Source organism: Lithobates pipiens, unplaced genomic scaffold (assembly GCF_037356315.1).
Source record: "Lithobates pipiens isolate NorthernLeopardFrog02 unplaced genomic scaffold, aLitPip1_a1.2 Scaffold_13, whole genome shotgun sequence".
In the NCBI taxonomy this organism is placed as follows: Eukaryota; Metazoa; Chordata; class Amphibia; order Anura; family Ranidae; genus Lithobates; species Lithobates pipiens.
The window spans coordinates 528,327,979-528,354,753 of record NW_027507718.1 but is presented as its reverse complement, the minus strand read 5'-3'; the positions used below and the strand labels follow the sequence as shown (position 1 = coordinate 528,354,753).

Genomic DNA, 26,775 nt, shown 5'->3' with positions numbered 1-26,775 from the left:
CAATACGAGAGAAAATAAAAAAAAACCCTCAGTCAACATAAGAAAAAAATAAAAAAAATCCAACAAAAGGCCGCATAAAATACATGAGCAGATGGAAACGACCTCTGGGAAGATCGAGGCCCCGACACCCCGACAGGGATCATGCTGTGTCGGGGTCTCGAAACCCCCCTAACCTGCCGATGTAACTGGAGGACTATATGCCTAACATTAGCAAAAATTGACTGGGGTAAGTAATAGATCAAGAGAACGTACAGTGAACTAGGTGTAGGCCTCTGAGAGTCCCAACTATTAACGTAGCTACAAACAGCTTATGAGGAAAAGGCCCAGGAGTAATGGGACCAACAGTGCGAAGCTAGTGAGTCTAAGGCCACAAGGTGATAGAACAATAAAAAGAAAATAAAATACAGATAAAACTGCTATGACCTGTCCTGAGTCCTAAAAATCCCCAAAACCCGGCTGAACAGGGCATGGAGAGGGAGAGGATGTGGACGAGATAAAGAAAGGAAAGAATAGGAAAGAGAAAGGGGAAAAAGAGAGAGAGAGATAGGTGTACAGAGAGGGGTGCCTGGACCAAGGAGAGACCGTGGATATCACGGTATAAAATGGAACTGGGGGCTAAACAAGAACCGAGCCCTGAGTCTGGTCTTATAGAAGGATCCCAATAAAGTTGGCCCAAGGTTCCCACACCCGCTTAAATTTGTCTATTTTGTCCAAAATTGAATGAGAAGTTTTTTCGTTGAACATAATCCAAGTAATTTTTTGTTTAAGTAATGGGAAGGAGACCCTGGGGGACTTCCAAGACCTGGCTATCGTCATTTTAGCACCGATAAAGAAAAAATGAATCAGAACTCGGCTATGTTTAGTGGTTAGGGGTATCGTTTGATTTAGGAGGGCAATTGCAGGGGATTGCGGAATAACAAGACCAGTGACCTTACGAATAAGGCCAAAGGTCTTGTTCCAGAAGCTTCTGATCCTGGGGCACTCCCACAGGATATGGAGGAGCGACCCTAGATGGCCGCAGCCCCTGAAACATAGGGGCGAGGATTGGGGGTAAAATTTGGCCAGACGAGTCGGGACCAGATACCAGCGCGAGAAGACTTTGACGTCTGCCTCCATCAGAGAAATGTTAAGGATCCCCCTGAAGGCACTCGAGAAACAGGAGTGCCAAGTGTCCAGATCCCATTCAATATCTAGGTCACGTTCCCAGCTCAGCATGTATCTCGCCTTTTCCTTTGGATCGACCAAAGCAGAGTAAATCAGGGAAATGCCCCCCTCACGTCCATGGCTGACGAGCACCAAAGTTCATATGGGGAAATAGAAAGGGGGAGGGGATGATGGGAAATCAGAGTGTGTAGGAAATTTGGCGGAATCGAAATCTTTCTGAATCTGGCATCTCCAGTTTAGATATGCAATGCCCAAGTTTGAGTGGCCCAGACGGGTTGAGAAAGTGCCCTATTCTATAAAGGCCTTTATCTATCCACCACTGGAATGCTCTAACATCCCTCCCAGGTGGGAATGAGGGGTTATTGAAGAGATGTGTAAGAGGTCGCCATTCTGAGGTGAGAATGTTGGTCTTGTAAAGCGTGTCGCATAGAGCGAAGGAATGGGAGAGGGTAGGGGCCATGATCGGGGGTCTAGATTTCGGGGGGCGCCACAGCAGGTAATCAATAGTGTGTTTGGGGATAGCTTGTCTCTCCATTAGGAGCCAGTCAGGCTTTGGTCCTCTGGAAAATACATTGGAAATCTGGCAGAGTTGTGCTGCTTGGTAGTACCACCAAAGGTTAGGCAGCCCAAGGCCGCCTTTCCGTCTAGGTCTAAATAGCGTTGTCTTGGGGAGTCTGTGGTTAGATTTGCCCCAGGTGAATCTAATGATCGCTGACTGTAGGGTTTGGATGTGGGATTTGGGGACAGGTATCGGCAGTGATCGGAAGAGATATAATAGTCTAGGGAGAAGAGTCATCTTGACCGCATTGATCCTCCCAATCCATGACAGCTTGTGGAGGGACCACTGCTCCAGGTCCTGTTTGAGTTTCTTAAACATGGGTGGGTAGTTATGTTTATATAAGTGTTTGATGGTGTGCGTAAGCTGGACCCCTAGATAAGTAATGGACGGGGTGCTCCAGGAGAATGGGAAATGCTCCTTGAGCCTGTTAACAAGGTCTGAGGGGACAGAAACATTGAGGGCTGTCGATTTGGCCATATTAACTTGCAACCCGGATACCTCCCCAAATTTTCGGAGGAGTTGGAGAATGTTAGGAGTCGAGGTGAAGGGAGAGGTTATAAAGAGGAGGACATCGTCCGCAAACAAAGCGCATTTATGTGTTGCTGTTCCGCATTTAACTCCCTGAATGTCTGGGTGGTTCCTAATGGAGATAGCTAAGGTTTCAATGCCAATGGCGAAGAGGAGGGGGGAGAGCGGGCACCCCTGTCTAGTACCTTTCCGAATCAGAAAGGGTTCGGAAAGGTAGCCCTGGAGTCTAATTCTTGCCTTGGGTTGGGAATAAAGGGCTCCCAGGAGATGAATGAAGTGTGGGCCAAAGCCCCATCTTTCTAGCACGCTAAAAAGGTATGACCAAGTGATAGTATCGAAAGCCTTTTGCAAATCTATAGAGAGGAGGAAGCCTTCCTGTGAGGGTCCCCCGTCCCAACCTGACTTAAGTAGAGAGATAACATCAACCGCCCTTCTTATCTGGTCCGGTCCCTGCCTTCCTGGGATGAAGCCAACCTGGTCCTTATGGACATATGCTCCAATAAAGGAGCCCAAACGGTTCGAGAGAATTTTAGTCATTATTTTTAGATCGTTATTAATCAACGAGATAGGTCTGTAATTGCTGACCAGGCTCTGGTCTTTCCCCGGTTTTGGGATGACCGAGATGTACGCTAAGTTGGCTTCAGGGTCCAATGGTGACACTCGGTTCAGGGAATTGAAGAACCGGGCCAGATAAGGGGACAGGATCTCAGAGTAGGTCTTGTAGTAAGATGTGGAGAACCCATCAGGACCAGGGGCGGAGTTGTTCTTAAGAGTCTTAATGACTGCTTTAATTTCAGCTTCAGAGATGGGGGCTTCCATCATTGTTCGGTGTGCTTCCGAGATCTTGGGGAGGGGAATGTTATCCATAAAGGTGTTAGATGACTGTGTGTCGTCCGGGTCAGGGTTGGAATAGAGCTTCGAATAGAATGCATGGAACGCATTCAGAATATGTTTTGGGTTTTGTGTGAGAGAGCCTGAAAGAGATTTGATTTTAGGGAGGGCCTGGGTTCTAAATTTAGGGGACAGCTTTGCTGCAAGGAGAGGACCGAATTTGTCCAAATTAAGATAAAATCTGCATCCAATGCAAATGTCTTTCGGCGCTAGAGGTAAGTGCAGTGTTGAGGGCAATTTTGGCTGCATCCAGCGAAGCCAGGGAAGAGGCCGTGGGATGCTTCTTGTGTGCTTTACTTAAGGCCTGGAAATTTTTCTCTAGGTTAAGAATGTTGATGTGTTCTTCGCGCTTAAGACGCGAGTGAAGTTGTATAAACTTGCCCCTCATCACCGCTTTATGTGCCCCCCATAACACCCCGGGGGATATGTCTTCAATATCGTTGGTGTGGAAGTATTCCTTGATGTCACGTTCAAGGGCAGTACGATGAGCTGAGTTGGAAAGCAATGTTTCCTTCAGCCGCCATTGTGGAGTATGCGATTGAGAAAGGCAGCCCGAGATTTTCAGAATAACCAAGGAATGATCCGACCAAGGCACATCGACAATAGTAGCGTGAAGCGCATGGTGGATATCTGAGGAATGTAGGAACATATGGTCTATACGTGCGTATGTCCTATGTGGAGCAGAATAGTGGGTGTAGTCCTGGGACGAGGGATTGAGTTCCCTCCAGGAGTCGATCATGCCCAAGGTATGAAAGAGTCTAGCAATGCGGAGACTCTGTTTGGGAGGTCTTTTCAGGAGGGCTTTATTAGGGGCAGACTTGTCTAGCACATGATCAAAGGCGACGTTAGAGTCGCCACCCATGAGAACCTTTCCTTCCAAATGAGGGGAAAGAGAGGTTAGCATGGAGGAAAAGAATCGAGATTGACCCTTGTTGGGAGCATAATAAGACACAAGAGAGAAGAGGGATCCATTGATATGTCCCTTGACTAAAATATATCTTCCCTCCCCATCTCTAATAACTTGGGACAGTGTGAAAGGGGTGCGTTTTGAAATGAGGACAGCTACTCCCCTCTTCTTGTCATCTGCATTGGCCAGAAAAAAGGTAGGGTAGTTTCGGTGCAGGAAGGAAGGGAGGAGAGGAAAATGCGTCTCTTGAATGAGGACGATATCCAGGCTCTTGGAATGGTAGCTGTGCAGGGCTTTGCGCCTTTTCATGGGAGAGTTTAGGCCCTGTGTATTATGAGATGCGATCCTTAGTGGTTGTGGTTTGGGGTCGTCATCAGCCATGGGTGTGAGGGAAAAAGTGCGAGTGCATGCCGGCTTTTCTTACCTGAACCAAGCGACCAATGGTCCCGACTTGTGGGATCCGATCATGACCCAGTATCCTAAGGGGTGTAAACCAGCTTGCTCTCCTTGGAGGCACCTGAGTGGGAAGAGAACCGTAAGTACCAGGAAGAAGGAAGGGACAGAGGAAAAGAGAGAAGAGAAAGGAGAAGAGAGATGGAGAGCCCAGACGGAAAAGATGTCTGGAATCCCCAGGAGAGGTAGGGGGGGTTGCAGGTCCAAATCTGCTCCGAATCCCTCTAAGTTGCAGGGATCGGAAGGAGGGCAACCCGCAGCTGGGTTGCTGTCCTGGTGTCACCAAGGGGGGTTTAGGCCCCAGGGTAACAGCAGGTGGAGTGGCAAGCAGGCCCGCTCCAGCCGTGCGGCACTCGCCAATAAAAAGAAAACAACAAAATGACACCTAAAGTAAGAAAAAAAAAACACAACGTTATAAACGTTAACAACTAGAATAACATGTAGGTGTGACAACTTTAACATACACTTAGTAAACCTAGTGTAGGGGAAGAGCCCTAGGAAAGAGACACTCATGCCCTGCGGGCATATTGGAGAACACTAACAGTGAGACTTTGTTACAAAACAGGCATTCAGGGGCCTGAGGACAACCTCTGTGGAAGGGAAGGGGGGGGGGGTAGTTGGAGGGGGGGGGGGCGTGGGCCAGGTAGGGACACTGTGGCCCTTCAGGAGAAATAAGTTGGGGGAACCCTCAAGTTCACCTAGCCTGTAATAGAAAAAGAAAGTTATCCATAAAAAAAAACAGGAGGGGGGGGGGTGGGGGGAAGTGGAAGAAGTCAGTCCGAGGTGACTCTAAAGTCAAGGACGTGAGGACATCACTTCCAAAGGATCCGGTTAGGATGTAAAGAAGCAAACAGACCCTTAAGGGTCAGAGGTGGAAGACGTTCATCTTGGGGGGACCGTGTCACGCTACCTCTTGGGTTGCTGCTTGACCCAGAGGAGGGTCAGAGGGCTCGACGGAGGAGGTCTTTTGGATGAGGACGGGCGTGTCTCCATTTGTTCGGGAGAAGAGTCCTGGGAGATGAGACCTAAGTGGAGGAGCAAGCGTTCGCCACTCTGGAAATCCGTGAAGCTGTGCGACTTTTCCTTGTAATGAAATTGTAGGCGGAAGGGGAAGGCCCATCTGTATTTAATCATCTTCTGAGAGAGAACATCAAGTAAAGGTTTTAGAGCCCTCTGTTTTTGGATTGTTGTGGGGGAAATGTCTGCAAATATTTGGATTTTGACGCCATTAAAAAAGATATCTTCCTTGTTGCGTGACCTTTTCATTATTTCCTCCTTGACCCCATAGTAGTGTGGCTTGACCACGATGTCCCGAGGAAGGCCGTCTTTACGGGGAAGTTGCAGGACTCTGTGAGCTCTGTCTAATTCCAGCCTCTGGTCCGGGATGTCAGGGATAAGGATTTTAATCATGGTTTTAACAGTGTCATGTATATCCTCTTGCGATTCCGGGATCCCTCTGATGCGAAAGTTATAACGTCTGCTCCTGTTCTCTAAATCGTCGATTTTCGAAAGGGCAGTGTCCAATTGATCTTGTAGCGTCTGGATACAAGCAGAATTCTGATTGGTGCGGGCTGCGTTGTCATCCATTGTCTGCTCAATTAAATCAATTCTGCTCCCCAAGCTCTGGATGTCAGCCTTAATAGCTGCTGTAATCTGAGCAGCATTCTGGGCCAGACCCACTGCCAGCATGTCAGAGAAACTGTTCAATAGCTGTGACACATCAGGGGGGTAGTTGGGCTGAATGGGGGAAGCTTGAGGAGACTCAGCAATGCAGCTGGGTGGGTTGGATAGCGGGGAGAAAGGGTTTCCGGTATGCAGCCTGCCCAGGAGAGATTCTGTGGATGCAGGAGAGGGGGAGAGATGCTGAGGGTTACTCACTGGAGCGGAGGGAGATGTCCCCGAAGTTGTCCCAAGTGAGGGGATTGCGGCCTCGCCGCGCGTTGCTTTGGCCGCCGCCATCTTGGGAGGCTGAGTGTCCGTCAGGCCGAAGTGGAGTTTGCGGCTTACGTCTTTCCTAGACATCTTCCCCGGCATTCAAAAAGTTGCCCCAAATGTTCCGGAGCACGGGGATGGTCTCCCCGAAGGTGTCCGCTAAAGAAAGCTCCGGGAAAGTGCCGCGGAAGGCCGGAGGGGTGCGGAGCTCCCATTCAGAGCGTCTTCCCGGAAGTCCCGCGCATGCGCACTTATTTATTTATTTTTTATGATTTTTCCCCATAAGGTATATTATAATATGCTCTGGTTTAATCATTATTTTGAATTTATTTTATTTCTCTTTTTTGTATTTTTCCTCTCCCCCCCCCTTTTTTTTGTGTCCCTTGGGGGCATGTTTGGGTGCAAACCATGACACACAATGTCTGGTTTCCCATTGACAGCCAGGCACTTGTGGTGCAGGGGGCCTTCTAGCATGGCCATCTAGGGACTATTGAAGTTACCTTTTTGTACATATGATATGGGCTTAGACCCTGATTGTCAATGCCCTGACGGGGTGAGGCCTTAAGCCCACCCCACGGTTTACTGGTTCATTTGTTCTTATGCCTGATTTAGATGGCACCAGGTTCAGGTTGTTTGTCTCTGGTCAGAGATTTACCACATGAGCAAAGCTGTTTTTCAGACCTCTGTTCATGTGGTTTTCCCTTTTTTTTTTATTTTATCTCTTTGTTTCTTGAATTGAAGTTTACGCATGTATGCCACTGTTGACTTGTTCTTTAATATTCGCAATAATTGATTATGTTATGCCAGGTGGTTTCCGACGGACCACTGCTCCCCCATGTGTTGGTTCTTGGCCGAGACTAGCGTTCGAGTCAACACTCAACCCAGTAGTGGGATTTCAAACCCACGACCAATAGCAATCTCACTGTATAAAAGTTATTTGTACTCAGCACTGCATGATTCTATTACCTTTGCCGACATGATGCTTTCTATTTCTTTTCTATCCCAATATTTACTACTCTTGTTCTTCCCTCTCCCCTCTGGGTCTGCGGGGTGTGCACTTCGGCTCCAGATAGGCGAACACCTATTACTATCCCAATGACGATTAATTGGTTGTTCCTGAATGTACAGGGCATGAATTCCCCCCATAAGAGAGTGAAGGTGTTTAAGTATCTGCGCAAGCATTGCATTGACATTGCTTGTTTACAGGAGACGCATTTTTCAGAGGCCTCCCATCCCAAGTACTTTGATGCTCAGTTCCCTCAGGTCTTTTTGGCAAATGCTCCAACTAAGCAACGCGGGGTTCTCGTGGCATTTCGCAAATCAGTTCCATTTAGTTGCACTAAACAGATTGCAGATCCTGATGGCAGATACTTACTGCTCCAGGTACCATTTATGACACGGAGGTAACCATAATGACGTATTATGCCCCAAATTGTGAACCCTGGACCCTTCTTGACCCATGTCTGCGCTCTGCTGACATCCCACTGCAAGGGCACCCTCCTTGTTGCGGGCGACTCTAGCCTAATCTTGAACCCAAAGATAGACAAGCACCCTTCGGAGAGAAAAGGCCCGTCGGCGAGCGCTAAACAATTTACTCGCTCCTTACAAACGCATGACTTAGTTGACCTTTGGAGGGAATGCCATCCACTGGGCAAGGACTACACCCACTATTCCCACCCCCATCAGGTTTATACACGGATTGACCATATGTTTATGCTTAGGCGCCACCTACCGTTATTGGTTTCGGCCTCGATCTTGGCTTCCACGTATCAGGCTCTGTATCAGGCGAATTACCCACCACTGTTCAAAATATTAACGGATATGTTGTCTTCGTGGTCCTCTTTACCTCTTTCATGGTTTGGGAGAATAACAGCCATCAGAATAGCGTATCTCCTGAAGCTACTATACTACTTTCGGGTCCTTTCTATTCCGGTTCCTTCACATGTCCTCAATACTCATCAGCGTAGGATCCTACAATTTATATGGGGATCGTCTCGTCCCCATATTAACAGACAAGTCATGTTTGCCAAAAGAGAGAATGGGGGCCTCTCGGTCCCAAACCTAAGAGACTACTATGTGGCAGCCACCATTGCTCCGCTCTCCCACCTTCATGAGACATATCAGCTCCCATTGTGGGCTACTATCGATCTGCTGGAAGTGGACCCCACTCCGGTTTCCTCCTTACCCTGGCTCCCACCAACACACCGCCCTACGATTACGGGTTCTTGCATGATTCATACGTTGCAAGTCTGGGACTCGGTGAAGTACTCTGCAGGGTTGGTTTCTCCCCATCTCCCACTGCTGTGGCTCTTACATTGTCCTCTCTTCCCCCCGGGTCTTGAAAACTCAGCACAATTCAACTGGTGGACCATAAATGGATTTGCTGACGTTCATTCATTGCTTACGCCCACTAGGATCTTGTCATTCGAAGCTCTGCGCTCGTCGAATGATATACCTTTAAGAGAGCACTTCAGATATCTACAGATCCGTCATTTCCTCCACAGTCTTAGTAAATCTCAGGACGCCCCATACAGGTTGACACTGTTCGAGAGCATCTGTAGGTCTAGGCCTCACTCTCCTGGACTGATATCTCTAATATACTCAGCCTTGATCTCTATGAAGAAACCTCCGGTGCGGTCCTATCATCTGCAGTGGGAGAGGGAGCTGGGACGGAGGTTAGATCCAGAGGACTGGCAGGCAATGACCCTGGCCTTATCCAAATGCTCGCGCAACGTAACTATTTTGGAGAATGCCTACGAGGTCCTGTATCGGTGGTATTATACCCCGATACGCTTGGCCCGCTTTGTCCCCAACTAATCCCCTCTCTGCTTCAGAGGGTGTGATTGGGAGGGCACTATGACCCATATATGGTGGACGTGCCCGCGGGTGTGCAGACTATGGGTCAGAGTTTATGCGTTACTCCGTAGTCTATTTCGAGTAAACATTAAAAAAATAGGATTTTTATATACAGCTTACCTGTAAAATCCTTTTCTTGAGAGTACATCACGGGACACAGGAGCTTCATTACATAGTGGGTTATATAGGCACCTCTGGTGATTGGACACTGGTTGACCCAATTAAAGAGAATTCCTCCCCTATATAACCCCTCCCATCAGGGAGGCACCTCAGTTTTGTAGCAAAGCAATAAGAAACCACGTAAAACCCAAGAGGGGCGGGAGCCCTGTGTCCCGTGATGTACTCTCAAGAAAAGGATTTTACAGGTAAGCTGTATATAAAAATCCTATTTTCTTGATCATACATCACGGGACACAGGAGCTTCATTACATAGTGGGATGTCCCATAGCAATGCTCAGGTTGAGGGGAGGGAGACACAGATCATGAATCTAGACCGCCAGGGACCTGAGGACCTAAACTGCAGCCTGCAGTACACTGCGCCCAAAGGCGATATCCTCCTGCCCTCTGACATCCACCTGATAGAATCTGGTGAATGTGTGGACTGATGACCAAGTCGCAGCCTTACAGATCTGAGCCAGGGAGGCCTGGTGATGCACTGCCCAAGAAGCACTTACAGCCCTAGTAGAGTGCGCTCTCACCTGAAAAGGAGGAATCTTCCCCTTTAAGTCATAGGCCTGAGAAATAACCTGTCTGATCCACCTCGAAAGAGTGGACTTTGACGCTGCCTGACCCTTTTTAGGGCCTTCTGGCAGAATAAATAAACAGTCAGTCTTTCTTATCTGAGCAGTTGCCTGAAGATAAAGACTGATTGCTCTAACCACATCTAAAGTGTGTAAGGATTCTTCCTCTGTGGACTGAGGATTTGGAAAAAAGGATGGTAGGATTACATCCTGATTCAGGTGAAAACCTGAAACTACCTTAGGTAGAAAGGACCTGTTGGGACGCATGACCACTCGGTCCTTATGGATAATTAAATAGGGCTCTTTACAGGAAAGAGCTGCCAATTCTGATACCCTTCTAGCCGTGGATATGGCTACTAGGAACACCAGCTTCTTTGTCAGGAGAGTTAAAGAAGCCAGATGCAGAGGTTCAAATGGTTGGGCTTCTAAGGCCGAGAGAACCAAATTCAGATCCCAAGGGCATACCGGAGGTTTGACTGGCGGTCTCATCCGCATAGCCCCCTGGATAAAAGCCCGTACTAGGGAATGTGATGCAAGCGATCTTTGAAAAAAGACCGATAGGGCCGAAATCTGCACCTTGATGGTGCTTATGGCCAAATTCATTTCAAGGCCTGATTGGAGAAAGGCCAAGATTCTGCTAATGACATACCTTCTAGGATGCCATCTCCTGGGTTCACACCAGGAAACATATGCCCTCCAGATCTTGTAATAGATACGCCTGGAGGCCGGTTTTCTGGCATTGACCAGAGTGGAGAGGACTGGCCCCGAAAGACCACGGCCTCTCAAAATGTGGGTCTCAGCAGCCAGACCGTCAAATTCAGACTGCGTAAAGCAGGGTGGTAAATTGGACCCTGTGAGAGGAGATCTGGCCGGAGAGGGAGGGTCCATGACCTGCCCACTGCCAACTTCATGATTTCTGCGAACCATGGTCGCCTGGGCCAAGCCGAGGCCACTAGAAGGACCGGCTTCGTCTCCCTCTTGACCCTTCCCAAGAACCTCGACAACAGCGGGTTCGGGGGGAAGGCATAGATCAGATTGTACTGATCCCAGGGAACTGTCAGAGCATCTGACCCCTGAGCAAGTGCATCTCTTGTCCTTGACACAAAGTTGTCCAGTTTCCTGTTGAATCTGGACGCAAACAAATCCACGTCTGGAGTGCCCCACTTGTGACATATGTCTTGAAACACATCGGGGTGCAGAGCCCATTCTCCTGGGCACAACTGCTGGCGGCTGAGATAATCTGCCTGCCAACTCTCCACTCCTGGAATGAAGACTGCAGAGAGGCACGGAACATGCTCTTCTGCCCAGACAAGTATGCGATTCACCTCCTTTTGGGCCACCAGACTTCTGGTACCGCCCTGGTGATTGATGTAAGCCACTGCGGTGGCATTGTCGGACTGAATCCGAACTGGGAAACCTCGCAGTCTGTGAGACCACTCTCTGAGTGCCATGTAAATTGCCCGAATCTCCAAGACATTTATGGGCAACAGACTTTCGGTCGCAGACCATTTTCCCTGCGAGCATGTTTCCTGCAACACGGCTCCCCAACCTGTCAGGCTGGCATCCGTGGTGACAATCTTCCATGAGAGGGGAAGAAAGGTTTTGCCTTTCAGCAAATTTTTGGTCTGTAACCACCAGACAAGACTTTTGCGTGCCCGAGGGGATAAACGCATAGGAAGATCCAGGGATTGGGGCTTCCTGTTCCAAATCGCAAGGATGCATCTTTGCAGGGGCCTTGAGTGGAACTGGGCAAATGGAACGGCCTCGAAAGAGGCGACCATCTTTCCCAACAGTCTCATGTACAACCGAATGGAGGAGAATCTTCTGCCCAGAATCAGGCGCACTAGATCTCCAATGGCCAAGGCCTTTGGCTTTGGAAGGAACACCCTGCCCTGAGCGGTGTCGATAATCAGACCCAGGTAATCCAACCTGGTGGTCGGTTGTAAAGACGACTTTTCTAGGTTTATAATCCAACCTAGGCGGCCCAGATGTTCTAGCGTTTTGGTGACGCTGCGACTTAGGCATGTTGCAGTTCTCTCTACGAGAAGCAAGTCGTCTAGGTAAGCCATGACGGCTATGCCCTGAACTCTTAAGATTGCTAAGAGAGGGTCTAGAATCTTCGTGAAGACTCGAGGGGCCGTGGCTAAGCCGAACGGCAGGGCCACAAATTGAAAATGGCGCTGCTCTACCGCGAACCTCAGAAACTTCTGGTGTGCGGGAAATATTGGCACATGGAGATATGCGTCTTTGATATCTATTGATGCCATGAATTCTCCTCCTTGCAGGGAGGAGACCACAGTGCGTATTGACTGCATCCGGAAGGTCTGGATGTGTAGAAACCGGTTTAAGTCTCTCAGATCCAAGATAGGTCTGACACTTCCGTTTGGTTTTGGAACGGTGAAGAGATTCGAATAGAAACCTGAACCCTGATCTTTCGGGCTCACCTCTACTATCACACCTTGGGATAGTAATTGATCTAAGGCCAGAAATAGCGGTTTCTGCTTTATCGGATCCCTGGGGATCCTTGACCTTAGAAAACGGGAAGGTGGAATCTCCTGAAACTCTAGCCTGTAGCCTAGAGATACTGAAGAGATCACCCATTTGTCCTGAATCTCTACCCGCCAGGCGCCTGCAAACTGCAGGAGCCTTCCCCCCACTCGGCCGAGCGGGGGCGCCCCTTCACAAGGATGTCTTGGAGGACTGCTTGGCAGGCTTCCGCCCCCAAGTCTTTTTCTGTCCCTGGGCTCGGCCCTGAGGCTTTGCAGCCGAGGAGGGCTGAGAAGGCCGTCGCCACTGTTTAGAGCTCGACGCTTCGGGAGAAAGAGTACGCCTGAATGAAGGACGTTTACTCTTCTTGACTGGAAGGAGTGTAGATTTACCTCCCGAAATATTTTGGACGAATTTATCTAATTCCTCTCCAAACAACCGTTCCCCTTTAAACGGAAACCCAGTCAAATGCTTTTTGCATGACATTTCAGCAGCCCAATTTTTTAGCCATAGAGCCCTACGCATGTGTACCAACATGAGGGACAAACGTGATGCTTGTTGGACAGAATCCAAAATCGCATCAATTATGAAACATAAGATGTGAGGCATCTCTGCATATTTCTCTACTTCCTCATTAGGAAGGAGTTCAAACATCTGTTTAACCTGTTCCTTAAGGAACTGACACAACCCCACGGCTGCGACTGTAGGTTGCACCACAGCGCCGGCCATGGAAAAGGAGGCTTTTAACAAGGTTTCCAGCCTTTTGTCAGCTGGGTCCTTAAATACCTGCGCATTATCCAAAGGACAAGTTAGGTTCTTATTCACACAAGAGATAGCCGCATCCACAGATGGGGCCCCCCATTTCTTGGTGAAGCTTTCCTCCACGGGATAATACATAGAAAACCTCTTGGGAGGAGTAAACAGTTTATCGGGATGTTCCCAGTCCTTATACATCAAGTCAGCCATTAAAGGATGAATTGGGAAGGAACAAGCAGTCTGTGGAGCTTTCCTGACTCCCAGGGAAGAGACAGAGGATGTAGCGACTTCAGCAGCTGGCATTCTGAACGTGGTACGCACCAATTCAGTATAATACTGCACCTGCTTTCTGAGTGCCTGGGAGGAGGGGACTGACTCCTCATCCTCTGACTGATCCGACTGCTCATGATCCCTTTCCAAAGATAGGGATCTCTCCTCATTTTCAGAGCAGCTGTCTGAGAGAGGGATTTCAGCAGAGGGAGGGGATCTAGCCCTTTTCTTGCTATCTTTTAGGGAAGCAGAAATAAAATTCATTATCCTCCCTTCAAAACTCTCCAATGAAGCCCTAAGGGAGTCCTCAGTGACATAGACCGGGGCTGCGACATTAGGAGAGGCTGCAAAGCCTGAAAGGGGCACTGACTCGTCTTGAGATGCAGGCTCCACTCTTGCAGAGGGGGATGGTAATCTGCATGCACCTTTAGAACCCCTGGACCCAGGCGGTGACCTGCCAGTGCTTTTGTTACCTGCCCCTGAAACCCTCTTACGAGGAGACATAGTACTGAGCTACAAAGCAGAGTTACTAGTGTAAAATGCAATCACTTTGTTGTGCTTAAAGTCTCACAATAAATCAATATAAGCTTAACTGCACAATATGATGCCGAGTAGGTGTCTTAAGGTTCGCCTGGATCCAATCCCACGGATGCTTACAGCCCACAGCTCCTGTGTCTCACCTTACAGTCCCCTGACGCTCTGGGCTTTTAAAACGGCCGTTTTGGCGCCTGCATTACAGTCTGGAGCACTTGATTGTGCACAGCTGGCAACCACACCCCCCCCCTTTCCCTATTAGGCCGGGAGCGCGCCCGGCGCGCGTGCACGCGCCCGCGCGCGTGCACGAGGACCGCGGGATCCGGGGGGGGGAAGGGGAACCCAAAAGGAGTGACCTGGGACCCCCCGATCTGCGTGGGACCCCTTTTTTACTTATATTGTGGCAGGGACTGCAAGGAAACGTGAATAGCTGGGAGAACCAGGCATTTCACTGAGCGTGTTTGTTTGAAAGGCATGTAAGTATGCATCAGGCTTGCTCTTACTCCCTCAAGTGGTGGAAACCAGGTAAGACATACAACTACTCAAAATGAAGAAATCCATTCATATATTAAAATATATAGGATGACTTCCCATACCTGTTCCCCGCCGCAGGAATTGCTGATTTCAGACCAATTCCAGCCTTCACCCATCACGGCGGGTATTGTTAGCCAACCTTCAGGCGTATCTGGGAATCTTACGAAAAGATTCTCCTACCTGGGCCTTGTAAAAAACTCTGCCAGAAACTTACGGGCGCCCTGAGTAAACAGTACCCCAAGTCTGGTTGTCCCAGAGTCCAGTCTTCCAATGGAGAGGACTTACAGGCAAAACCTCGTGTCTTCGGCAGACGAGGCCCGGGTACCATACCATCTTGGGAGTCAATTATCGGCCCGAGGTATGGATCCGGTTTGTTGTAGCCCTTCGGCCCTCGCCGGGACCCGCATAGAGCTACGTTTTACGTGACCATCGACCAGACACTGGCGAAAAAACTGAGGTGCCTCCCTGATGGGAGGGGTTATATAGGGGAGGAATTCTCTTTAATTGGGTCAACCAGTGTCCAATCACCAGAGGTGCCTATATAACCCACTATGTAATGAAGCTCCTGTGTCCCGTGATGTATGATCAAGAAAGATCCGTTTGAGGCACTTCTTGGTAAATCAATCACAGCATTACTACGCCCAGAACGGCAATTAGCGCAACATCTCTTTACTGCGACTAAACTGACAATAGCGAGAACATGGAGAACCCAAACCCTGAGTTTTGAGGCAGTCAAAAACCGACTGAACGACGTGATGGTCAATGAAAAATTCTCTTCTGTTCTTTCTGACACTCATACCAAATTTCTTAGGGTCTGGCAACCTTGAATTGAATATCACCACTCTCCTAGATTCGATGTCACTCTACTGTCGCTGTAGGAGCTCGACTGGGCACACCCTGTGAACCCGTTCCCTTCTTCCTTCTCCCCCCTTCTTTCTCTGACTTCTTTTTCTTCTCTTCCGACCCTCGCTACTCCTCCCCTGCTTTCCAATCTCAACATCTCTTCTAATCTATTCTTGACCCTTGGTACATCTCCTTCTTCCTTTCTCCTCCTCTCGTTTTACTAACTTTCTGGATATGATTACTATGGGCTTCCTGCATATTGAATGCCATGTTTGTGTTGCAGTTGTGTGACACCCAGGGTCTGCTCGGATCCGGGAATTGTATACATGGTTAGGCGACAGCCAGCTTGGATTATACTATACTGTGCAACACCTGTACTGAAATCTTTATGTAAGCCTATTGTATTGGAACATAAACGTATTACTTTATAATAAAAACCTTTGTAAAGGAAAAAGATAACTTTGGCAGCTCCCGCTCCCCTGTCCAGTGCTGTAATCCACTGTAAGGCCGCGTACACACGCGGGGACTGTTCGCCCAACTTTGTCCGCTGAACAGTGTTTCGGCGGACAGTCCGCCCGTGTGTGGGCTTTCAGCTGACAGTTTCAGCGAACAGTTTGCTGAACAAGGTTTTTCGGAATTTCCGAAAAACTGTCCGCTGAAACTTGGTTTCAGCGAACAGTCCCCTCGTGTGTAGGCTTGTTCGTCAAACTAAGTTCCGCGCATGCTCAGAAAGGATTTACACGCCGAAAGTTGTAATGCAATGTATAGGACGTCGTATTTTGCGTCCCGTCGTACGTGCCGTTCACGTCATCGCGCACGGTTTCAGCATACTGTTCGTACGTCGTGTGTGGCCATGTCCGTCCATGCTAATTTTGAGCGGACTGTTTGCCGAAACTGTTTGACGGACAAAGTTGGGCGAACAGTCCCCGCGTGTGTACGCGGCCTAAGTCTCTCTGCATCCTAAATCAGTCAAAGTTACATAGTTAGTAAGGTTGAATAAAGACACCAGTCCATCCAGTTCAACCTGAGTGAGTGTCTACAATTGTCCCTATCCCTGTACATTGTACACTCACATCAGTACCTACCCTCAATGTTCCCTACCCAAAATCCAAGGTCCCCATTCATATACTAGGGCCAATTTTGGACAGAAGCCAATTAACCTACCTGCATGTCTTTGGAGTGTGGGAGGAAACCGGAGTACCCGGAGGAAACCCACGCAGGCACAGGGAGAACATGCAAACTCCAGGCAGGTAGTGTTTGAACCAGTGACCCTTTTTACTGCTAGGTGAGAGTGGTAACCACTACACCACTGTGCCGCCCAAAGTGTTAATCATTGGTTTTAATTTTTGTAATGCTATATTTAATATAACATTAAAATATTTACTTAACAAGGCAGTAATGATGTGCACAGTGCCTATAGTAGCTAATCATATTGTATCCTTATTTTATCCCCTTTTCGCCGAGCGTAAGCAGATATGCGGCCTCGGGTAAAAGGGGGTTATACCGGGATGATGCCCACAGCTGCAGGCATCATCCCGGTACTGTTTTTTAGAGAGGGTGATCAGCTTTCCAGGGATAACAACCAATGCAGCTAAAAGCCACTCGGTTGTTATCCCGGAGGGCATCCCCCCCACTCCGGCCACCTTCTGCAGCTCTTATCAGGCCTCCCGTCCCACTGGTAGAGTACCTGTCACCACCTATTTACATGACAAGGGATGTTTACATTCCTTGTGACAGCAATAAAAGTGATCACATTTTTTTTTCTAAAAACACAATGTAAAAAAAAAAAATTAAATAAAAAAAAAAAGCAACCCCGTCCCCGCGAGTTCACGCAGCAAAGAAACCGCATACGGAAGCCTGCATTTGTAAACGGTGTTCAAATCACACATGTGAGCTATTGCCGCAATCATCAGAGTGAGAGTAATAATTCTAGCACTAGACCTCCTCTCTAACTCTAACCTGGTTACCGTTATTGTTTTTTAAATGTCGCCTATGGAGATTTTTAGGTACCGTAGTTTGTCGATGTAACGACACCCCGAGAAGGAAAGGGGTTAAAGTCGTTTAGGACATTCCAGACCCGAACACAAAGGCAGCTACCGAACACTCCAATCAGCCAAACAAGAAACCCATACGAATAATTTTCCCCCAAGTATGAGACAAGGCTCTGTGTTGAGGGTCAAGCAGGAAATCAGACAACACCAGTGTAGAATGGCAAAACTAATTTATTATCACACATTGACACAACAGATAAAATAACTCAGAGACTCTTTCCCTCACCCTTGGAAAACAGGGCGGGGTAAACTGTCCAATGATAATAGACACACATGTCAGGTGTGTTCAACTTCTCATCAGTAAACAGTCTTATCAGCAGGGGGGGCCATTGGAGGAAATCCCCCATTCCCTCCATAGAGATAAACATCCCATAATATTCAAGGCAGACAGACACAATAGAACATTGGAATACAGCCACACCCCAAACGATCACAGAAAAGAGTCCACAACAAAATGAGACAATATACAATATATACATATATATAAGATTGAGTCAGATTAGTACAGATCAGACTGGATTTCTCATTCATCTCACAAAGAGTATTGTTCCCTTAAAATCCAGGGCCCATAAGAAGAATCAAGAGACCAGGATTTAGTCCTCTCCAAAAGCCTCTGTCCCAGCTAGGTCTGTCACAGTCGCCATTCCACAAGAGTGCGCAATTTTAAAGTGTGACATGTTTGGTATCTATTTACTCGGCGTAACATCATCTTTCATATTGTACAAAAAAATTGGGCTAACTTTACTGTTTCATTTTTTTTTTTAATTCATGAAAGTGTATTTTTTCCCCAAAAAGTTGCATTTAATGCAAAAATACCGCCTGGCATAAAATATTGCAACAATCGCCATTTTATTCTCTAGATTCTGTGCTAAAAAAAATATACATAATGTTTGAGGGTTATAAATAACTTTTTAACATCAAATGTCAGAAATAGGCTTTGTCATCAAAGGGTTATAAATCACCGTGAGATCAATGAAATATGCATTATCCACTTGCCAACCTCACCATAGCAGCTTTACTGCTACAAGGCAGCCACAACCGTGCAGGATCACGTATATACAGTTGTGCTCATAAGTTGGCAGAATTTATGATTTCTTGGCCATTTTTCGGAGAATATGAATGATAACACAAAAACATTTCTTTCACTCATGGTTAGTGTTTGGCTGAAGCCATTTATTATCAATCAACTGTGTTTATCCTTTTTAGATCATAATCACAACAGAAACTACCCAAATGACCCTGATAAAAAGTTTACATACCCTGGTGATTTTGGCCTAATAACATGCAGACAAATTGACACAAAAGGGTTTGAATGGCTATTAAAGGTAACCATCCACATCTGTGATCTGTTTGCTTGTAATTAGTGTGTGTGTGTATAAAAGTTCAATGAGTTTCTGGACTCCTGACAGACCCTTGCATCTTTCATCCAGTGCTGCACTGACTTTTTGGATTCTGAGTCGCGGGGAAAGCAAAAGAATTGTCAAAGGATCTGCAAAAAAAAGGTAGTTGAACTGTATAAAACAGGAAAGGGATATAAAAAGACATCCAAGGAATTGAGCATGCCAATCAGCAGTGTTCAAACTCTTATCAAGAAGTGGAAAATGAGGGGTTTGGTTGAAACCAAACCACGGTCAGGTGGACCAACTGATAGTTCAGCCACAACTGCCAGGAAAATTGTTCGGGATGCAAAGAAAAGCCCACAAATCACTTCAGGTGAAATACAGGACTCTCTGAAAACAAGTGGTGTGGCTGTTTCAAGATGCACAATAAGGAGGCGCTTGAAGAAAGATGGGCTGCATGGTCGAGTCACCAGAAGAAAGACATTACTACGCAAATGACACAAAGTATCCCGCTTACAATATGCCAAACTGCACAAGCCTCAAACCTTCTGGCACAAAGTCACTTGGAGTGATGACACCAAAATTTAGCTTTTTGGCCACAAACAGAAACACTACATTTGGAGAGGAGTCAACAAGGCCTATGATGAAAGGTCCACCATTCCTACTGTGAAACACGGAGGTGGATCGCTGATGTTTTGGGGATGTGTGAGCTACAAAGGCACAGGAAATGTTGTCAAAATTGATGGCATGATGAATGCAGTATGTTATCAAAAAATACCGGAGAAACATTTGCATTCATCAGCCAGGAAGCTGCGCATGGGACGTACTTGGACATTCCAACATGACAATGACCCAAAACACAAGGCCAAGTTGACCTGTCATTGGCTACAGCAGAATAAAGTGAAGGTTCTGGAGTGGCCATCTCAGTCTCCTGACCTCAATATCATTGAGCCCCTCTGGGGAGATCTCAAATTTGCCGTTCATGGAAGACAGTCCAAGAATTTACAGGAACTGGAGGCTTTGTGCCAAAAGGAATGGGCAGCTTTACCATCTGAGAAGATAAAGAGCCTCATCCACAAATATCACAAAAATACTTCAAGCTGCCATTGATGTTAAAGGAGGCAATACACGGTATTAAGAACTAGGGTATGTAAACTTTTGATCAGGGTCATTTGGGTAGTTTCTGTTGTGATTATGATCTAAAAAGGATAAACAGAGCTGATTGATAATAAATGGCTTCAGCCAAACACCAACCACGAGTGAAAGAAAAGTTTTTGTGTTATTCATATCCGTGTACAAGGGCTAACCCTCACCTCCTTAACCGTTCTGCAATAAAAGTCTACATAGATAAACATGCACCCGATATCCGTCTCTGCCCCAATTTGAGCCATGGACTATCCCCTGGAGAGAATGCTACCCCAGCCCTGACCTCTGGAGGTGCTAGTCTGCCTTTGGGGTGTTAGATAGGATGTCAGAGGTGTGCTACATATATCTAAGGAAGCACAAACTTGGGAATATGTGAGAAAAACATTCAGTAATTAAAAAGACATGAGGTATTTTCTGCCCAACACAATATATTATTTATTTTTTTCTTTTAATTTATTATAATAAATGTGTGTACAGATGGTTGTGTGAGTTTTTTTTTTTTTTTTAATCAAGTTTATTGTAGAAGAACTATATATTTTGTAATTTTAATGAAAATGATGAAGACATTTGAAGGACCCAATACTGGGGCTTGTGGCTCCCCAGTTGGTATATCTCCTGTACTCTACAGGTCTCGGGTAATACTGGGCTCCTCATAGAACATCCAGTAGCCATCATGGACATGGCAAGTATATAAGGACAGTCCTCAGTGAACTCCATCATCTGATTTTAGTAAATCTTCTTCAGTATGTATATAAGCAAGCAACTTATTCTGCATGGAATAAATGAATAAGTGATATGATTTGGTTTATGATGGAGTGCGACTTTCATCCAATGTACAATATATTCTCATATAGATGATTTTGTCTCTATCTAAGAGTGACTTTTGACTGGTTGTATAGGTTGCTGCACTTTACAAATTCTCATTGAAAATTGACATTGCATAAATGAAAGACAAACAGAAAGTTTATTTATCAAGTTTATTGTGAAGCAGAAAACTTAAAATGTTTTTATGCATTTAATAGGAATGATGGAGACGTCTGAAGGACCCAATTCTGGGGCTTGTGGCTCCCCAGTCGCTGTATCTCCTGTACTCTCCAGGTCTCAGGTAATACTGACGTCCCTTGTAGTTGGGCTCCTCGTAGAACATCCAGTAGCCGTCTTGGACATGAACAGAGTGGATGTCATTGTAGCGGAATCTCTCATTGACATGAGGACAATCCTCGGTGAACTCCATCATCTGACCTCTGAAGTCTTCTCTCTCATAAATCCTGATGCTGAAGGAACCTTGGTGCTGTTAAAATACACCACAATAACATATAAAGCCATATTAAAAACGCCAACTGGTCACATTACTGCTATCATTTGCAATAAAAATGCACCCAAAGATTTTTTTCAGGTTTGGATAAAGTGTAGAAATATTCAATATTCCCCCACATGTTACAATGAAACATTAATGATTTGGGATCAATAGAACTTTCTTTTAACCCTACACAGTATATTTTTAAACAGTTTATATCCTTTTTTTTTTTTTTTTTTAAAGATAAACAATTAACACATGACAAGGGATCTAAAGAACTATGGGTTAGCTAATGATACAGCACCTGCTTTGAGGCTGCATTTGTCTGATCCCCCCCCCCCCCCCATGTTACTGTGTTTAATTGTGTTGGGTCATGGCAGATAGACAATGGTCTGGAGACAACTCCCAGCAGGGGATGTGTAAGGAGGGGCTGTCTGCTTATCATAACCCCTTTATGTGTTTCAACTGTAGTTGTTTGAATACACGAGTGTTGAGTTTCCATTGGTTCTTCCTTGACCCCTACTCCCTCTATGACAAGGCTAAGGGGAGTGTCCCTAACTGTGTTTAAAAGTATATGTTTGGTACTTAATAAAGAGTTTTTATGCTCTGCATGTTTAACCCTCAACACCTGTGTGGCTTGTCTCGCAATTGAGGGGTTAAGGGCTGGTTATGGAGAATCTGCAGGCTGCAGGTGCGTTTGGAGGACAGGAGACACAGGTCTGGCGGAGGGTCCCATACGGGGTATCCGAGATCTATCACAGAAGGTTACTTGGCCATGCTTAATACAACTGTGCTCCATCTATTTTTGCAAATATTTAAAATAAAATTAAAATCCTTGGCTGAGTTGAGGATTTTTGTTTAGCCCTACAGAGCAGGGTGAAAGGAGAGAGGAGAAGAACAACCCCATTGGGGCACTGTATACTGGCAGGACAAGTAAAGCTTAAAATAGGTTTTCTTATCTGTACAATCAAAGATCACCTGTAATTATAGGAGTGGTGGGCATTTCATCTCATAAAAATGACACTGATTACAATAGGACATAATCATCTAACAGCTATAGACAGCTTTGGTCCTTAACCAGAGTGCACAATGTGTTATTACCTGGGGGCTCAGACGACAAGACTTAATGGAGTCATTGTAGCCCATCCACTGCTGGAAGTCAGGATAGTCTCCTCTATGGAGGAAGTACTGGTGTCCTCTGTAGTTGGGGAGCTCATACAGGATCCAGTTCCCACTTTCCACACAAATGGAGTTGCAGCGTCTGAAGTATGAGGACAGGTCCGGACATTCAGAGCTACACTCGTAAGAGCGACCCTGGAAGTTCCTGTCCTCGTAGAAAGTGATCTGTTGAATAATAAAACAAGATCAGGTCAATTCAGGACCAATAGAATGGTTGAGCTTTAGAATTACATGAAACAGTGTGGACAATATTTTTAGCCATTCTCAACCAGGGTTTATTGGAATCCTAGGGTTCCTCTAGAGGTTGCTGACGATTCCTTGAACTGTGGCTTATTGACCTCCCACCTGATGGTGGCTTCATAGATCCAGGTCCATCACCATTTGGCAGAGCCGGTAGCATTGCACCAATGATTTTTAAAGCTGTAAGCCCTTGTACACGCGGTCGGAGATTCCGACGGAATGTGTCCGATCGGACCGTTTTGTCGGATATTCCGACTGTGTGTGGTCTCCATCGGACTGTTTCCGGTGGAGTATCCGACGGACCAACTTTTCGAACTTGCCGGTAAAATTTTCCGACAAAATGCTCCGATCGGACATACTCCGATCATGTGTAGAGAATTCCGATCGGACAAAGTGCCACGCATGGTCAGATCAAATTCCTACACCAAAGCTATTGGCTACTAGCGTGAACATAGTCCCGTCGTAACGAAATAACGTCATCACGTCGGATTTCCCGACAACTTTGTCCTACCGTGTGTATGCAACAGTTTCGGACAAAATCTGTCAGACAAAATCCGATGGATTTGGTTGTCGGAATGTCCGACCGTGTGTACAAGGGCTAAGAGTGGGATTCTAATCACCACTGTAAGAGGAGGGGGGGGGGGAATTCTTCCCACGACCAGCAATGTAAAGGGCATTTTTCCATATGACCCCCCATTGAACTAATCCTAGCAGGGTTTTCCCTGAGATGTGGACATTTATTTTAAGGTTTCCTCTGGGGTAAGAGGTTTGAAAAAGACTGATTTTATGTGAACCACTACGGCCAAATATATCACAGACTTTCATAATTGACCTCAACCGCATTGAAGATCTTTGGGATGAATTAGAATACCAATCGTAAGGCCGCGTACACACGAGCGGACTTTTCGACATCCAAAGTCCGACGGACTGAGTCCGTCAGACTATCCGATCGTGTGTGGGCTGCAACGGACTTTAGCTTCGCTAAAGTCTGACGGACTTTAGAAATGAAGCATGCTTCAAATTTTCCCGACGGAACTCCGCCGGACCCGGTCCCCTTCGAAAAATCCGCTCTTGTGTATGCTACTCCGACGGACTAAAACCGACGCTAGGGCAGCTATTGGCTACTGGCTATGAACTTCCTTATTCGAATCCAGTCGTACGTCATCACGTTCGACTCCGTCGGAGTTTGGTGTGATGGTGTGTGTCCAAGTCCGTTCGGTCGAAAAGTCCGCCAGAACTCCGTCGGAACTCCAGCGGAACTCCGGCGGAACTCCTTTGGAGGTCTGTCGGACATAAGTCCTCTCGTGTGTATGGGGCATAAGCCAAGCATTCTTGACCTGCATCAGTACCGGACCTTATAAATGATCTTTTGGCTAAATGGGCCCGCATTCCTACAAAAATGTTCCAAAGTATCCTAAAAGCCTTCCCAAAAAAGCTGGCAACTGTTTTAGGGCGTGAAGGGGAAGCAATTCCCTATTGATGGCCAAGGTTTTTAAAAGGCATTTCCAACAATCTCCCATTGGTGTAAGGGTCCAATATTCACATATGTTTGGCCATATAATATAAATGACAACCTCAGCTGTGCCAGATAATGGACATCTGACAAGCTGCCTAGAAAACAGACCTTGGTATTTACAAACCCAAACAATTTTAAGAATAAAACTTAAGCAGGGTGATGGCGCTACTAACAATCAATATCCACAGACTGAACCATTAGCTAAATGTTCATTTGATATTTCAATATTTTTATGCCCCTCTTACCTTTCCCATTTTGCTTGTCTTGTCGGTTTGCTCCTGTTGGTCTGCACTGGTAGATAGCTGGTGGGAAATGGCCTTTATATACCCTGCAGCATTGGTCATATGTTCGGGCTTTGCCCAATCAGAATGAATAGCTATCCCATGCTATTGAGAATTGTTCGGTGTCTCTGTGAGACCATTGTTTGTACCTTTCCCCTTGCATCAGCACCCAAATGCTTTACCTAGACTGCCTAACTGAAACAAAACCTTTGCTGCAGCAACCAGTCACTTGAATAGTTTGGACTCTGTGTATATGTGTGTGTTTTGTGTAAGATGTTATGTGATATAGAGTTTTGGATTCATTGTACCATTTTTTTTTTTTTTTGCAAATGATGCCAAATTATTTTCCTATAGGATGTTTCTGACTTACAGTCCAAACTGGATGCTCTTATTGGGCAACTACAGTGTGTAGCAAATTAAGTTTAATGTTTATAAATGTAAAGTTAAGTATTTGGGGACTAAAACATGCATGCGTCATACTCTATATTACCAAAAGTATTGGGACACCTGCTTTTAAACGCACATGAACTTTAACCTCCCGAGCGTGACTCGGGTTTGTTTTTTTCCTGTATTATCGGTAACCCTGAGTCACGCTCGGGGTAACATTGCAGAGCGGCGAGCGGAGATCTTACCTTCTCCCTGCGCTCCAGCGATGTTCTCCGCTGTCCTCCGTGTCCTCCCCTGTGATCGCCGACGCGATCGCCGGCGAGGTCACGCCATCCTGACTTCCTGGTTCCGTTCTCTGCGAGCAGCAGCGGCGCACGGGAGCGGAACTGGGCGGGAAATTCAAAAAGTTACAAACACACAAACACATAAATAGAGGTGATACATTGTAATCTGAGAGGATTACACTGTATCATCTCTATCTGACTGATAAACCATACAGTGCCCCTTGCCTCCAATAAAATAAAATCTAACATGGCATCAAAAAAGCGCCAATTCGCTACAAAATCGCCATTGGACCAGCTGAGTGACAGCGATAGCGAAACGGAGTTGCTGGCAGAAATTAGTGATAGCGAGTCGTGGGGAGATTTGTCGTCTGACACTGACACGGATCTGACAAGTGACAGCGGTGATGATCCTGCACCTGACCTCAGCGATGTGCGCAATTGGTGCCCTATCGACTGCGATACAGACCAGGTAGCGCCGCCAAGGTTCCCTTTCACTGGATCACCTGGGATGAAGGTAGATGTCGAACGTGACAATCCTCTGGCATACCTGCCATTATTTCTCACTGCGGATGTAATTGAAAAAATTGTCACAGAGACAAATCGCTACCAGGTACAGCAATCCGCTACGCTGCATGCCAGGTTTTCCCGAAGCAGAAAGTAGGAACCTGTGACCAAAGAGGACATCTGGCAGTTCCTGGGACTCATCATTCTTCAGGGAGTGGTGGGGAAACCGCTCCAAAAATGGTACTGGACCACCAATAAATTACTGGCCACTCCGTTTTGGCACCGTGATGTCCGAATACCGTTTTTCCCTCATCATGAAATATTTCCATTTCACGAATAATGAGGAGTTTGATGAGGCCACGCATCCTGCACCCAAACTCAAAAAAATCTGTGAGGTATCGCAAATTATTGTGAGCAACTTCCAGCGGACCTACGTGCCAGAAAGGGACGTCTGCGTGGATGAAAGCTTGATGGCCTACAAGGGACGCCTGAGCTGGATACAATTTATTGCATCCAAAAGAGCAAGATTTGGCATAAAGTCCTACATGCTCTGCGAGTCATCCACCGGGTACATATGGAATTCGGTCATTTACACCGGTAAAGGCACGAAGTTCAACCCCAGGTACAGCGGCTATGGGATGGCCACATCATCAGTCCTCACACTGCTGGAGCCATTGCTGAACCAGGGATATTGTGTCACCATGGACAATTTTTATACGTCTCCGGAACTTTTTGATGTTTTGCTAAAAAACAAGACAGATGCGTATGGTACGGTTAGGCCCAATCGACGTAACATGCCATCTCTGTTCTCCCGGAAAAATCTAAAAACCGGAGAAATGGTTGCCTGGCAGAAGGGTAAGATGATGGCAATGCGATGGCGAGATAAGAAGGACGTGTGTCTCATGAGTACCGTGCACAATACCGCCACTGCCATGGTCCACACCAAACGTGGGAAAGATGTGCTGAAGCCGCAAGTCGTCATAGACTATAATTGCACTATGGGAGGCGTGGACAGAGCCGATCAGGCAATGACATTTTATCCGGCTATGCGCAAGCAGCAAAAAAAATATTATAAAAAGATTTTCCGGCATCTTCT

The 26,775-nt window shown here is 46.6% G+C and overlaps 1 protein-coding gene across 1 annotated transcript; it reads right to left on the bottom strand.

Moving 5' to 3' along the window:
- Positions 1–20,954: 20,954 nt before the first annotated feature.
- LOC143975664 (gamma-crystallin-3-like) lies at positions 20,955–24,614 on the bottom strand. Its single transcript, XM_077478158.1, has 3 exons — positions 24,469–24,614; positions 22,390–22,632; positions 20,955–21,282 (listed from the first exon to the last, which is right to left on the bottom strand). Exons 1-3 carry the CDS (start codon positions 24,565–24,567, stop codon positions 21,007–21,009), a joined length of 618 nt encoding a protein of 205 aa, XP_077334284.1. The 5' UTR covers positions 24,568–24,614; the 3' UTR covers positions 20,955–21,006.
- Between the last annotated feature and the right edge of the window lie 2,161 nt (positions 24,615–26,775).

Bases quoted from the DNA above. Each gene is read 5' to 3' on its own strand.
- LOC143975664 (XM_077478158.1), bottom strand. From the start codon at position 24,567: ATGACCAATGCTGCAGGGTATATAAAGGCCATTTCCCACCAGCTATCT. The intron at 22,633-24,468 runs GTAAGAGGGGCA...ATTATTCAACAG, and splicing joins AGACAAGCAAAATGGGAAAG to ATCACTTTCTACGAGGACAG. The intron at 21,283-22,389 runs GTAATAACACAT...GTATTTTAACAG, and splicing joins CTTGTCGTCTGAGCCCCCAG to CACCAAGGTTCCTTCAGCAT.